This window comes from Pristiophorus japonicus, chromosome 5 (genome assembly GCF_044704955.1).
Source record: "Pristiophorus japonicus isolate sPriJap1 chromosome 5, sPriJap1.hap1, whole genome shotgun sequence".
NCBI lineage: Eukaryota > Metazoa > Chordata > Chondrichthyes > Pristiophoridae > Pristiophorus > Pristiophorus japonicus.
Window position 1 is genome coordinate 34,083,148 of NC_091981.1, and position 16,189 is coordinate 34,099,336.

Below are 16,189 nucleotides of genomic sequence, written 5' to 3' on the forward strand. Positions count from 1 at the left end.
CAGTGTGTAATATCTGCAGGAGTAATTGAGGCAAATAGCATAGATACATTTAAAGGGAAGGTTGAAGATTACGAGGGAGAAAGGCATTGAAGGATATGCTATACAATAGGGTTAGATGAAGAGGGGTGATAGGAGGATCATGTGGATTGTACATGCCAGCATGGACTAGTTGGACTGAATGAGTCTACAGCTCTGAAACGGACCAATGTGTCGGCAGGACGCACTGCAGCAACTCACCAGGGATTCTTCAACAGCGTCTTCCAAACCTACGACCTCCACCACCTAGGAGGACAAGGGCAGCAGCTGCAGGGGAACACCACCACCTCCAAGCTCCCCTCCAAGTCACACACCATCCCAACGTGGGTATACATGACCATTCCTTCATCATACGAACAAACATATGAACAATGACGGACAGGTAAAGACCATCTGCTCCATCAAGCCTCTCCTACACAATTGTGATACCTTGTGTATCACAACATGTACACCCCACCCCACCCAAAACCATGTGATCTGCTGGGAGAGGCAAAATTTTTTTTAAAAACATAGGAAAATTTAGGGGGAAAAATAAAATCTGGGAAATTCCTCTCCAACCCACCGAGGCGATCGAAACAAGTCCAAGAGATCACTCTGGCCTTGAATTTCCTGCAGTACCTACCTTCTGTAAGAGGTGATCTCTGCCGCAGCCAGAAACAAATCCAGCAAGTCTGCATTCCACCACACGAAACGGCAGTGTGTCCCAGAGGTCTACTATTTTCTGGGAAAAGAACCATCTCCTGACGTCTAACCTAGATCTAGCCCTATACAACTTAAATGTGTGATCCCTGGTCCTGCCTAACCTATTTAATTAAAATAAACTGTCAGCTGGAACACCATCAGTTCCTTTCATTATCTTATAAACCTCAATCAGATCCCCCAGAAGTCTACGCTGCTCGAAGGTATAGAGTCCCAACTCTTTTAGCCTATTTTGATTACCAAGATGCTTTAGACTTGGAATCAGTCTAGTAGCCCTCTTCTGCACCCTTTCCAGAGCCTCAATATCAGCCATGTGAGGAGACCAAAACAGGACACATTATTCCAAGTAGACCATCGTTGGGTTGAAATCCTAGAATTCCCTACCCAACAGCACTGTGGGAGCACCTTCACCATATAGATTGCAGCGGTTCAAGAAAGCGGTCCAGCACCTTCTCAAAGGCAACTCGGGAGGAACAATAAATGTCAGCCTAGTCAGTGACATCCACAATTCTTGGAACAAACAAGGTTTGTTGCTTTTCACTCTCATTCCTAAGTTTTGATGGAGATGTCAGTTTTAGGATATCTATCAAGATGACATCTCTCCTTTTTCTAACAACATCTCAGTTGTAAAAAATTACAGGCACTAATTGGAGATTGTCTATTGGGGAACTGTGGCATTACGGTTGCTTAGCTTCAAATGAAAAAATCAACAGCTGCCTTGTGCATCCTGATGTGTGGACTAAACTCCAGCAATGAGCTCAGGCAGGAACAAAAACAGAAAATGCTGAAAGCACACAGCAAGTTAATCAGACACTTGGGGCCTACTGCAACTGATAGCCAAAACAACAATATTACTATTTAAATGTACCTGTATAAGTTTTACTTTGTTTAAATTAGGCTTTATGTTTGAATTATTTTACCATCGTGATTTGTTTTTCTGTTGATGACACTAGAGCAACCAATTGGTCAACTAATGCAAGTGTTATTGGAGAATCAAGTCTACATTTTGAATGTGGAACCTCCATCAGGCCATATGGCCTGATCAGGAACCCACATTGAGAAGGATCTACACAAAGCTGTAAACCCCTCTTCACATCCTTGATGACAGAAGTACAATGAACATTTTATCTTACAGACCTTTGATTTCTTGCACAACGGTTAAGATATGAGTTGAAAGTGCAAACATGCTTCCACCCATCAGAAATTACACAGTCCTGATCTGTACAGCATACCACAAACGTAGGACAGGAACCCACTGGACTAAAGAAATAGAGCAGAGCAGGGATATCCATTTAAAATTGGCCAGTTTAGGAAAAATGATATCCTTGGAGTTTGAGGGGCCTTATTCAAAAAAAAAATAGGCCATATTGAAGAAAGTTCGCATAGATGTGTTAGATTAACACAGAGCTTCTCCTGCTGAAATCCAGCCCTTCCATGTTCTCTGGGAAGTTATTGCCTCCTTTTGCTTGTGAATTAATTTGCTAAAAACCATAGCGCAGCAGTCTCAAGAGGGGAGAAAGACAAAATGTAAAAGTAGACAGATGTGACACAGAGGAATGCAGTGTCAAAATATTAGATGCAGGAGCATTCAAAGAGTTAATTTCACAAAGTGAAACAAGTGGAAGCTCAACTTAAAGCTCAAAGAGATCCGCTGAAGTGGTAAGTTTGCTTCATGTTTGACATCCCTTCTATCAACTTCCCAACATCAAACAACACAATCATTCCCTGTCCCTCCGCAAATCTCAACCCCCACCACCCCAAATCCAGACTAAGTATGTACTGTGTACCTGTCAAATGATGTTCACCCACCGATATACCAGTGCCAGCCAAATGTGGCTAGGGGCTAGCATTTGTTCACAGTCTTCCCCATCCTTCAATTCAAGGTTCCAATCACTGGATCGGAGTCATGGTGCGTCAATGCCCTGGTGCCTTTCCCCCACCCCTATCAGTGCTCTGCAGGTTTGGGGGGGGGGGGGGGGGGGAGGAAGAGGCAGAAAGGAGAGGAAGGAGGCAAGTGATCTGGAAGCTATGGGAAATTCCATGTTATTTCTTAAATTTAATGATTTCCTTTAACTGCGGGGTCACAACACTATTGTCTGATCCTTGCACTGTCTTTAAAAGGAACCTCTCTCAAGAGGACAGGTATCCAGGCGAGCTAATCTCTTTAGAACGACAAACTTAGCGATTATTCTAGCAGAATTATTTATTTAAATTATCTACCCCAGCATCCAAGAAAAAAAATAACAGCAACTTGCCTTTAATGAGCACCAACATTTGACAGCTGTGCCTTCAACCACCAAGGGCCCATATTCTGATATTTGCTCCCACCTCTCCCTCAACCCTTTTAAGGCTCTCTGTAAAACCCATCTCACTGACCAAGCTTTGAGTCACCTTTTCTAATACCTCTTCTTTTGTTTCAACATCCAACGTTGTCTGATTGGGTCTCAGTAAAAGGCCTTGGGGCATTTTTCTCCATTTGCATGAATATCCCCATCCTCAATGATGGCGGAGCCCAGCACGCGAGTGCAAAAGACAAGGGTGAAACGTTTGCAACCATCTTCAGCCAGAAGTGCCGAGTGGATGATACATATCGGCCTCCTCCCGAGGTCCCCACCATCACAAGCCAGTCTTCAGCCAATTCAATTCACTCAACATGACATCAAGTAGCGGCTTAGTGCACTGGATACAGCAAAGGCTAACATCCCAGCTATCATACTGAAGACTTGTGCTCCAGAACTAGCTGCACCTCTAGCCAAGCTGTTCCAGTACATCTACAACACTGATATCGACTCGATAATGTGGAAAACTGCCCAGGTATGTCCTAGCCACAAAAAGCAAGACAAATCCAATCCGCCAATTATCGCCCTATCAGTCTAGTTTCAATCATCAGCAAAGTGATGGAAGGTGTCGTCGACAGCACTTACTCACCAAGCCTCATTGGCAGTCCCTCGAAATCGAGGAAGACTTGCTTCCACTCCCAAAATGAGTTATTTTGTGGTTGAACAGTCCAACACGAGAGCCACAGACCCTTTCACAGGTGGGACAGATAGTCGTCGGGGAAAGGGGGGGGGCGGGTGGCACTGATTTACCACACGCTCCTTCCGCTGCCTGCGCCCGACCTCTTCACGCTCTCGGCGTTGAGATTCGAAGAGTTCAACGCCCTCCCGGATGCACTTTCTCCACCTAGGGCAGTCTTCGGCCAAGGTCTCCCAGGCATCAGTGGTGATGTCGCACTTCACCAGGGAGGTTTTGAAGGTGTCTTTGTACCGTTTCCGCTGCCCACCTTTGGCTCATTTGCCATGAAGGAGCTCCTCATATAGCAGTTGTTTAGGGAGTCTCGTGTCTGGCATGCGAACCAAGTGACCTGCCCAACAAAGCTGATCTAACGTGGTCAGTGCTTCAATGCTGGGGATGTTAGCCTGGGCGAGGATGCGAATGTTGGTGCGTCTGTCCTCCCAGGGGATTTGCAGGATCTTGCGGAGACATCGTTGGTGATATATCTCCAGCGACTTGATGTGTCTTCTGTAAGTCGTCCATGCCTCTGACCCATATAGGAGGGCAGGAATTACTACAGCCCTGTAGACCATGAGCTTGGTGGTAGGTTTGAGGGCTTGGTCTTCAAACACTCTTCCTCAGGCGGCCGAAGGCTGCACTGGCGCACTGGAGGCGATGTTGAATCTTCGCATCAATGTCTGCCTTTGTTGGCAGGAGGCTCCAGAGATATGGGAAATGGTCCACGTTGTTGAGAGCCGCGCCGTGAATCTTGATGACTGGGGGGGCAGTGCTGTGCGGCGATGACAGGCTGGTGGAGGATCTTTATCTTACGGATGTTAAGCATATGGCCTATGCTTTCATATGCCTTGGTGAATACATTGACTATATCCTGGAGTTCAGCCTCAGAATGTGCAGGCGTCGTCCGTGTACTGCAGTTCAACGACAGAAGTTTGGATGATCTTGGACCTGGCCTGGAGGCGGCGTAGGTTAAACAGCTTCCCACTGGTTCTGTAGTTTAGTTCCACTTCGGCGGGGAGCTTGTTGACAGTGAGGTGGAGCATGGCAGCGAGGAAGATTAAAAAGAGGGTTGGAGCAATGACACAGCCCTGTTTGACCCAGATTTGGACGTGGAATGGGTCTGTAACAGATCCGTTGGTAAGGATCACTGCCGCATGTCATCGTGGAGCAGGCGAAGGACGTTGACAAACATTTGGGGGCATCCAAAATGGAGGACGCCGCTCCATAAGCCCTCACGGTCGACAGTGTCAAAGGCCTTTGTACGGTCAAAAAAGGCCATGTACAAGGTCTGGTGCTGCTCCCTGCAGCACGACAACTGCAGGAAAAATGCAAAGATCATATCTGTTGATCCCAGTTAGGAACGATTCTGGGAGGAGCTCCTCGGCCACAGGGAGAAGACAGTGGAGGAGGACTCTAGCGAAAACCTTCCCAGTGGTTGATAGTAGGGAGATTCCCCTGTAGTTGCCACAGTCGGATTTGTTCCCTTTTTAAAAATGGACACGATCACTGCATCTCTGACATCCCCCGGCATGCTCTCCTCCCTCCAAATGAGAGAGATGAGGCCAACAGCGTCTTCTCCGCCATATTTTAGCGCCTCAGCAGGAATTCCATCCGCACCCGTAGCCTTGTTATTCTTGAGCTGTTTTATGGTTTTGCCTACCTCGTGCAACGTTGGAGTTCACGGAGGTGGTGGCGGGTCGCATGCTGCAGGAAGGAGTTGAGAACACTCGAGTCAAAGGCAGAGTCTCGATTGAGGAGATCTTCTTGAGTGCTCCTTCCACCAGGCCCAGACAGCCTCGGTGTCCTTGATGTGTGTTTCCCCGTTCTTTGCCAGGAGTGGGGTGGGGTCTTGGGAGTTTGGACCGTAGGTGGCCTTGACTTCAAGGAAGAATCCTCATATGTCGTGGCTGTCGGCTAGTTGTTGTATCACCTGTGCTTTCTCCATCCACCACCTATTCTTTAGGCCCCGGGTTTTTTGTTGGACCTCAGGCTTGAGCTGTCTGTAATGTTGCTTTGTCACACTCGAGTTTGGCTGTCGCTTGAGGCTCAAAAATGCTCTGTGCTTGGATCTCCTGATCACTTTCATCAAACCAGTCCTGGTGTTTTCTGGTTGAGTCACCAAGTGTCTTTTCACAGGCTTGCAGACCAAGCACTGTGGGCATTGAGCATCTCAGGGCCATCAAGGCAGGCCAGATTGGCTGTGAGGCGCTGGCTGTGTCGGGCTCTTTTAGCTGGGTCTTTAAGTACCCTAGCATTAATTTTTTTGTGGCACTGCTTCTGCTGTCCCCTCTGCTTTGGGGCTATGTTAATATTGATGATGGATCGGATTAGGCGATGGTCCGTCCAGCAGTTGTCTGCTCCCATCATGGCGTGGGTGATGCGCACATCCTTGCGATCCTTGGCTCGGACAATGACATAGTCCAGCAGATGCCAACGTTTGGAGTGAGGGTGTTGCCACGATATCTTGTATTTGTCCCTCTGGCGGAACAGGGTGTTGGTGATGAGGAATTCATGTTCCAGACATTTTATCAAGTGTAGGGTACCGCTGGAATTGGATTTCCCTACCCCCTCTCTGCCAATTACGCCTCCCCAGAGGGGTGACGACTCTAGCATTAAAGTCTCCTAGGAGGATCAATTTGTCGTCCTTGGGGATGCAGGACAGGGATGTCTCGAGGTTGGAATAGAATCCCTCTTTAGTATCGTCCATTGCATCGAATATTGGGGCATATGCACGGATGACTGTGGCGCATTGGTTCCGGGATAGGTTAAGACGAAGGGTCATCAGGCGTTCGTTAATCCCACAGGGGGAGTCTTTGAGGCGGCCAACCAGTTCATTTTTGACGGCTAGGCCGATTCTATGACGGCAGCATTCTTCCTCTGGTTTTCTTTTCCAGAAAAGGTATAACCTCCACCATGTTCTTTAAGCTGGCCTTCCCCTGCCCGCCAGGTCTCACTTCGAGCGGCGATGTCAATGTCAAAGAGTCTAAGCTCCCGGGCAACTATGGCGGTGCGGCGCTCCGGCCTGTCGCTGTTAGAGTTGTCCATTAGGGTCCTGACTTTCCAGGCCCCGAACTTCATATTAAATGAGTGGAAGATGCCTGTATGCGAGTTCTTTTAACGTGGGGTACTCGTTGCACACCGACTACCACACGGGCTTAGGTGAGCAAGGTCTTGGTCCAGTGGCAAGGGGGTCCAAGACAACTGGAGACCAGGCACTGCTATACGAGCTTCGTTGCTTACGGCAAGATGGCCACAAGCTCAGCGCTGAGTAGCGCACGTGATGGTAGGTGGTTGGGGCAGGCATTGAGGGGGTCAGTGGTCCCCTGGAGTTCAGTATGGGAGGTCAGGGTGGCCACAGCCATGGTACTCACCACGTGCTGGGGGAGAAGAGGCCAAGTCATCGGTGGGGAAGGAGGGGCTCGGTCGTCATTGAAGGGGAAGAAAGCACGATCGCCGTTGAGGAGTTGAGGTCCAGCCATCGTTGAGGGAGGAGGAGAGGCCAGTCGTCATCGCTGGAGAGGAGAGGCCCAGTCCTCATCGGTAGAGGAGGCCAGGACACTGCTGGAGGGGGAGGGGACCCGATCGTCGCCAGAGGAGGTCCGGTCATCGTTGGAGGCTCACCTGGCTCGCAGGGATTTGCCGAGGATCGGCAATAACCTGATGCTCAGTTTGGGTTGTGCCGGGACCACTTGGCTCTAGACCTCATTACAGGTTTGGACAAAGGAGCTGAATTCCAGAGGTAAGGAGAGAGTGACTGCCCTTGACATCAAGGCAGTATTTGACCGAGTGTGGCATCAAGGAACCAAAATAAAATGCAAGTCAATGGGAATCAGGGGGAAAACTCTCTACTGGCTGGAGTCATACCTATCAAAGAGCAAGGAGGCTGTGGTGGTTGGAGTCAATCATCTCAGCTCCAGGACATCACTGCAGGAGTTCCTCAGGGCAGTGTCCTAGGCCCAACCACCTTCAGCTGCTTCATCAATGATCTTCCCTTTTATCATAAGGTTTGAAGTGGGGATGTTCACTGATGATTGCACTATGTTCAGTCCCATTCGCAACTCCTCAGATAATGAAGCAGCTCATGCCCGCATGCAGCAAGACCTGGACGACATTCAGGCTTGGGCTGATAAGTGGCAACTAACATTTCTGCCACACTAATGTCAGGTAATGACTATTTCCAACAAGCGAGAATCTAACCACTGCCCCCTGATATTCAATGTCATTACCATCACCGAATCTTCCATCAACATCCTGGTGGTCACCATTGACCAGAAACTTAACTGGACCAGCCACATAAATACTATGGCTACAAGAGCAGGTCAGAGGCTGGGTATTTTGCAACAAGTGTCACACCTCCTGCCTCCCCAAAGCCTTTTTGCCATCTACAAGGCACAAGTCAGGAATGAGATGTAATATTCTCCAATTGCCTGGATGAGTGCAACTCCAACAACACTAAAGAAGCTCGACATCATCCAGGACAAAGCAGCCCGCTTGATTGGCACCCCATCCACCACCTTCAACATTCACTCCCTCCACCACCGGTGTGTACCATCTACAAGATGCCCTGCAGCAACTCGCTAAGGCTCCTTCAACACCTAGAAGAAGTGAAGCAGTTGCATGGGAACACCACCACTTTCAAGTTCCCCACCAAGTCACACACCACACTGACTTGAAAATATAATCGTCGTTCCTTCATAGTTGCTGGGTCAAAATCCTGGAACTCCCTCCCTAACCACACTGTGGGAGTACCTTCACCACAGGGATGCAACTGTTTAAGGCGGCGGCTCACCATCACTCTCGAGGGCAATTACAGATGGGCAATAAATCCTGGCTTTGCCGGCAGCGTCCACATACCAGGAACAATTTTTTTTTTTTTTAAATCACAAACAGATTATCTGGACATTACCTCATTGCTGTTTGTGAGAGCTTGCTGTGTGCAAATTGGCTGCCGCGCTTCCTACACAACTCCAATTCAAAAGTACTTGATTAACTGTAAAGCGCATCCAAAGGTGATGGAAATCTATCTTTCTTCACACTCATTGTGTATTTAACCCTTTGTAACTTGCATTACACATGACCACCAGAGGGCCCACTTGTTGGAGTCCCAAGGGATCCCAGCATCCCTTGGGAGCACAGTATATAAGCAGGCCACCCACGAGGTACCTGCACTCTGGAACCTTAATAAAGGAGCTAAGGTCACACTTGCTCATTACACACAGTACTCAGTCTCAGCATTTATTATGAGTATAACAACATTCATTGCTCGCTACAAAAAAGAAAGGTACATTGTGATGAAACTCCCCATCATAAAAATTGGGTAAAATACCATGTATACCAAATGATAAAGAATCATTTCTGTCCTTGGCCAAGGCTGCAAAAGTATCAAAAAGACCTTTAGAACAATGGCCAACCCAATACAAATTTAATATATAGTAGCTGTAGAGAAAAATTGCTCGCTCTCAAGTGAATTTATTTTGACAAGGTTTAGTCTAAAGTGTGTTTTTTTTCCCTCCCAAATGCATTTGAATGAATGTAAACACTGTTTTTCTATACATTTTTTGCAAATTAATGGAAGGTAGCATTTCTATGTGAAGATTTTGAGAGATCCTAATAATTTACAGACTTTAAAAGAAACCTGACGGTAGATCAATGGTTTCATTCATTTACTTACACTTCTTGCAATAAAATTGCCGTGAGGATCATAAACATTTAACCTTTTATGTGTCGCAGAAATCTGTGGCCAGGGTTGGGATTTTTTTTCAGTCTATTTCATTGTGGTCAACAGTGAAGTACATACCAATCCCAGTCATGTATGCTCTTTGGTTCTATTTCTTGCCCAGATAAAATCCAATCATATACCAGCTCTTAAACCTCTCATTCTTACAATAAGGTTGCACGCTTCATCCATCATTTGCAAAAACCTTTTCTCTGAACATATCCTCCCAATTTGGATAGTAGGGAGATAAACACTACACAGAATTGCCATCTTAACACACTTGTGTCCACTTGAATGTTTAGAAAACAGCTGGATATAATGTTGCTAGTTGAAAATTGAGAGAGAGACTGTTGACCACAATGAAATAGACTGAAAAAAAATCCCCAACCCTGGCCACAAATGTCTAACAGCTCAGATGTCTGCAACACATAAAAGGTTAAATGTTTATGACCCTCACGGCAATTTTATTGCGAAAAGTGTAAGTAAATGAATGAAACCATTTATTGATCTACCGTCACATTTCTTTTAAAGTCTGTAAATTATTAGGATCTCAAAATCTCCAGTCATAGAAATGCAACCTTCCACTAATATCAGACACTGATCGAAAACGTAGATAAAATCTGAGGTGGAGTATTTTCAATTGTGATCCACTTTTTAAAAAAAAAATACTTTGTAGAACATTTTGTGTTTCTGCAACTCAAGCATTGCTGCATGTATTTTAAATGCATTATTCAGAAATAAAGGTTGGATATTAGAGAACCAAATATGTTGAACAGTATCTATATACAAGGCAACTAAAATTGTCTTGCATTATTTTCTCACATGATACAGGAAGTATGCGGCAATAATTAAAGCGTTACCAGCATCTTCAATGTCAGTCTGTACTAGCAAGCTAGGACATGTGAAAGTTTGACTTTTAAAAAAAAAACAAATGCACAATGAATAATCTAGTTTATTTCAAATGATGAGCTGAACAATTTCAAGTCACCACTACAATCACTAAATCTGTGACATTGCAGCTAGGGATATAAAGAAGAATAGTCATACATACCCAGTGGCAGATTACACAGCAGCATTGAAAATAATGGTTAAAAAATCCGACTTGTCCATAACGGTTCATCACTACGGTGCTGTATCCCTTGAAAGGAGCGCAGCTTTGAGCACCACACGAGCAAGGATAGTGTAATGCAGAATGGATTACTGACATTTTGAGCTCAAGGCAAAAAAAAGAACCCCTTGAAAGTTCTTGGCAGTACGCTCAGAAATAAGCCGGCCTCTGCACAGACCTACATCTTCTCTCAGTATTTCAACCGTTGCTGTGCTCAGCAGCCGAGTCCGATGTCTTCGTGCTCACGGGGCAGTGAAGTCTCCTTAACCATCACGAGCAAGTGACTTCCTTTCGTTGGTGCCGTTCTGCTCTGTCACAACTACCTGAAAACCCTCCTCCCTTGGAGCTGGGGAAAGAGGAAACTGCAAAAAGGAAGTGGCCAGCCTCATCAACTGCTCGCAATTGAACTGAACCAACTTAAGCTTCCATATTATGTAACAACGCACTATCGTGTATAACACACAAGGCCACGATGCAATAAAAGCTTCTACTTGTACAGCAGGAAACAAACTGCTAATCGTACTGGTGGCTGGAACAAGCAAATCTGGGTGAAGGACGTTTGTGCTGGGAAATGTAGCACTTTCCCCTTTCAAGAACCCAGTTTCAGCATTGAACACACATTATCACAGCAAGCTGTAGATTAAAGCTACCTCAACAATACCCCATTTCTCAGAACAGCACCCCCCCGGTAGCCTGGAACTTTTCTACTGTAGCTTATCAGTGAAATTATGCTGTAATGTGCATCCAAGTGAGCGTGGCAGTACATCTCAGTAAGCACAATACAACAACTTGCATTTATATAGTGCCTTTGTAGTAAAACATCCCAAGGTACTTCACAGAAACGTATATCTGGCAAAATTTGACACGGAGCCACACAAAGATATTAGGTCAAAGTGGTAGGTTTTAAGCAGTAGAGAGACGTGTAGAAGCGTACAGGTTTAGGGAGGGAATTCCACAGCTTAAGGCCTAGACAGCTGAAGGCATGCCTTCCGATGGTGGGGTGAAGGAAGGAGTAGGCGCACAAGAGGCTAGAGTCGGAGGAACGCAGAAATCTCGGAAGGTTGCAGGGCTGCAGGAGCTTACCGAGATAGGGAGGGGTGTGGTCATGGAGGGATTTGAACACAAAGATAAGAATTTTCAAAATTGAGAAGTTGGATGACCAGGAGTCAAAGCAGAGATGCTAAACTGAGACCCCATTAAAAAATCCTGTGGGACTATTTGAATAGGAGCAGGGGCGTTCTCCCCAATGTCCTGACCAAAATGTATTCCTCAACCAACACCTAAAAACAGATTATATGGTCATTGCCGTTTGTGAGACCATGCTATGCAAAAATTAGCTGCCAAGTTTCTTTATTTTATAACAGTGACTACACTTCAAAAGTACTTAATTGGCTGTGAAGCGCTATGGGACATTGAGGTTGTGAAAGATGCAATTAAAATTCAATTTATTTCCCTTCTTTCTCTTTCCTCCCCCCCCCCCCACCCACCCCGGCTCCTCCAGAATAGCTCTTCCACAAGGAGAATTATCCAACTGAGAACAGCTGGAAGTTGCTCATTATTTTGTAGGTGAGCTCCCATCAATTGAAGAATTGAAGTTAAGAATCAATTGGGATGGAGATGAGGAGGACTTTCTTCTCTGAGGGTTGTAAATCTGTGGAATGCTCCGCCCCAGAGGCTGGGTCATTGAATATATTTAAGGCAGCGATACAGATTTTTGAGCGATAAGAGAATAAGGGGTTATGGAGAGCGGACGGGGAAGTGGAGCAGAGTCCATGATCAGATCAGCCATGATCTTATTAAATGGTGGAGCAGGCTAGAGGGGCCAAATGGCCTACTCATGTTCGTATGTGCGTGTGTGTACCTTAAATGGTTGGGCCAAGTTCCCATTGCCTGCAGCATCTGACCGATCCACTTTTGTAAGGCCCAGCAGCCCACATCCACACCACCCTAGAATCCCAGTGGCCCTTCAAGACCAAATTTTTAAAATACCTTAAAGAAATGTTCAGCTCTGATAAGAGGCAGTGGCTGTGATTTTTCAAGGAGTCAGGATTGGGTGAAGGATTCATCCAAGCTTCCAAATCATAAAATGGATCTCTCGAAAATACAGGGAGGCAGGTTTATCCTCACTTTCCATCCCACTCTCCAAGAGTTTCATCGGGATTTCGCCTTAGTCCACATCAGAATCGCGGGGTCTCTTGTAGCCAGAATTCTATTAGCAATTTTAACATTTAAAAAAGGTTAGGCATTATGGGAGTACCTTCACCACATGGACTGCACCATCACCACCTTCTCAGGGGAATTAGGGATGGACAATAAATGCTGGCCTTGCCAGCGACTTTCACGTTCAGAGAATGAATAATTACAAGAATAGAAATCTATGCATTTTGTTGACATACTGCTGTAGCATAACCAGTACTATCAATTAAATTTACTAACTCATGACCCACTAGTCTATACAGACAGCCAAAAAAAATATACAAGGAAAGTAGGTAAAATATTTTTAAAGTATCAATAAACTACACAAAGAAAAATAATCACTGGGACGGATTTTGCTGGAGCGGGGTGTTGGGGGGCCTGCCCAGTTAAGATTTTTTTTCTGCCCCCTTCAGCTGAAAACATTTTTTGCCCCATAACTAGCTGGGAGTGCGAGCTGCTCATGATGTGGTGAGGGCAGTGGGGCATCCTGGACCTCAGAACGACGGGAGCAACAGTGTATTTTCTAATCAATGAGATTTAAGGATTGAGAAAGAAATGGAGGAATTGACGGAGGAGGGTGAATTAGAATCAAATCAGGTGGAGAAGTAAAGGGCTCAAGTTTCGGATGCCAGCTAGAACGGCACACATCGGAGAGGCCCGCCTAATTTATAGAATAAAAATTGCGCCGAATACTTACCTCGTGATTCTCCGACAGCTGTAGGCCCATTTCCACTCTGCGCGGCGCAGCAGGAGCTGCTGGGGGCGGAGCTACAGCCCTGCGCCATAAACAGTGCTGGCAGCTGCGCGCGTGCGCAGTAGCTCCTGGCCCCCCCAGCGCATCCTGTCTCCGGGGCGACGACCCTATCCCAGGCCGAAGGGATGTCGTCCCTATCCCGGGCCAAGTGGCCTGACCCATCTTACCTGGTAGCGGGGCCCGCCCGCCTTGTCTCTCGCTGGGGGTAGCCCTGCCCGATTGGCGGCGGTGGCCCGGCATCGTCGTCTTCTTCTCCCCTCCCCCCCCCCCCACAACATCGCCTCTCTCCACCCCCCCCACTCCGCAAAATCTTCTCCTCCCACCCCCCTCCCCACATCATCTCCTCTCCCCCCCCATCCCGCAAAATCTTCTCCTCCCACCCCCCTCCCCATCTTATTCTCCTCCCACCCCCCTCCCCATCATCTTCTCTGAGCGTACAAAAATCTACACTTACTCCATTCTAAATTAGTTTGGAGTAAGTTTTTGCTGCCTAAACTTGCAAAACAGGCGCAAGTGGCCAGACACACCTCCTTTTGAAAAGAAAATCCTTTCTAAAATGAAACTATTCCAACTGACTAGAACTGGAGCAAAATAAATGCCGAGAATTGCACTTTCTAAAGATACTCCATTCTAAACTAGGTGCTCCAAAAAAATAGGAGCAACTCAGGCCGAAACTTGACCCCAGAGAGAGAAAAAAAAACAACAAAGGAAAAGGTACATATGCTGTTAATTATTAGCCGCAACTTTCTGGAACGAGTTTAATGGGCAATTAATGTGCAAATCCAACAGGTTCTTAAAAATAACGGAGGCGAAGAGAGGAGATGTGGTGTTTGCGAAGTGGAGCGGTGTAAATCAACCAGTAAATTCTGAAGATTCACAACTCATAGCATATCTCTTAACCCCCTGAATTTGCTGACTAGTTTGCATATTAATAATGGCGAGTATAGTTATCGGGCTATTATTTGCCCATTGTTTGCTCGAGGACATGTCACAACAAAAAGATTGTCGTAACATAAGGCTTCAAACCACAGCTGCACCATCAAATTTCTCCACATTCGATCTACAATAAATCTTGATGGTTGGAAATAGTCAACGGAAGAAGAAATAAATTGCGCAAAAACCTCTAAAGAGCATTTTCCCATTAGATGAAAAACACAGAGTCAACAACATACTAGGTAGACTGTACCGTAATGCAGTTAGTATTGGTGAAAGACAGGAAACGATTTGCAGTACTTGCATCATTAAATTTCAACTAGTTTATGACTCACCGATGTATCTTTTTTTCAGGCAGGTTTTAGCACTGAACAAAAAACAAAAAAAAAGAAAGATTCACATATAGCGCACATTTTTCAGAATTTAAGTCCCAAACCAACTGCATTTTGTAAGCGAGTATAAAAAGAACATAAAAAAACAGGAGCAGGAGTAGACCATTTGGCCCCATGAGCCTGCTCTGCCATTCAATAAGATCATGGCTGATCTGATCATGGCCTCAACTCCACTTCCCTGCCCGCTCCCCATAACCCTCAACTCCCTTCTGATTCAAAAATCTGTCTATCTCCACCTTAAATATATTCAATGACCCAGCCTCCACAGCTCTGGGGCAGAGAATTTCAAAGATTCACGACCCTCAGAAGAAATTCCTCCTCATTTCCATTCTGAAATTATGCCGCCTAGTAGATTCCCCCACGAGAGCAAGCATCCTCTCTGCATCTACCCTGTCAAGCCCCCTCAGAATCTTGTATGTTTCAATAAGATCACCTCTCATTTTTCTAAACTCCCATGAGTAGAGGTCCAACCCCTTCATCTCAGGAATCAACCTCGTGATCCTTCTCTGAACTGCCTCTATGCCGGTTATGTTCGATGCAGGTCAATTTTCACAACTATTCCCCCTAAATGCACTTTATAGTTGAGTGCACACTGTATACAGAAAGTTACTGATGATGCAGTAGGTACAAGAGAGGAATGAGTCATTGCCCTGGACATCGCTCAATTATTGCAGCGTACCTTTTCTATTGTATATAAAGCAGTACATTACTGCATACAATGGAAGCCAATTAAAGAGAAATTCAAATGCAGGAAATTGCAACACAAGTACAATATATTTTAAAACCGGTAGTGAATAAGTTTGAATAATTAATTTTTGGGCGATTCAGTTTTCCTGCTTTGCTTGTGTCCCCCTTGATCTAATTAACTCGCTGCACCTGTCACTGTATTACATTACACTACACAGAGTAGTCAATAGCTAACTATATAAAAAAAGACTTGCATTTATATAGCGCCATTCATGACCACCGACATCTCAAAGCACTTTACAGCCAATGAAGTGCTTTTGGAGCGTCGTCACTGTTGTAATGTAGGAAATTAAATGTTTGGAGCGCGAGGCTGGAGCTGTAGGCAAATCAAAAAAAGCTAGCCACCACAGCAGCAGAATCAACAACGCGGAGGTTGGAAGTGGCGAGGAGCAGAGGTATGGACCAGCGAGGAGCAGGGATCGGAAGCAGAGAGGAGAGGTGCAGCACAGGCCAATAGCGAGGCTGTGAGGTCGTGAGGCTCACATTGCGTACTTTGAATTCCACGTAGAGGGGTCCTGTGGGAAGGAGGAAGGAAGGAGGACAGTCGGAATATGCTCGAGTTTGTGCGTATTTATTGGCACATGTGGTGGAGCCTG

General features: G+C 46.0%; 1 protein-coding gene across 2 annotated transcripts in view; it reads right to left on the reverse strand.

Annotated features, from left to right (window-relative positions):
- The window catches only part of zdhhc11 (zinc finger DHHC-type containing 11), a 149,540-nt gene that overhangs the window by 101,319 nt on the left and 32,032 nt on the right, over positions 1–16,189 (reverse strand). The window contains exon 1 of one of the 2 annotated variants that reach the window (XM_070879829.1): positions 10,515–10,959. The exons of the other annotated variant lie outside the window; for it this stretch is intronic. Coding sequence (XP_070735930.1) covers positions 10,515–10,670 — 156 coding nt within the window. The 5' untranslated portion in view covers positions 10,671–10,959. Of the gene's footprint in view, positions 1–10,514; positions 10,960–16,189 lie in introns of those variants that run through there. 2 annotated transcript variants of the gene reach the window in all.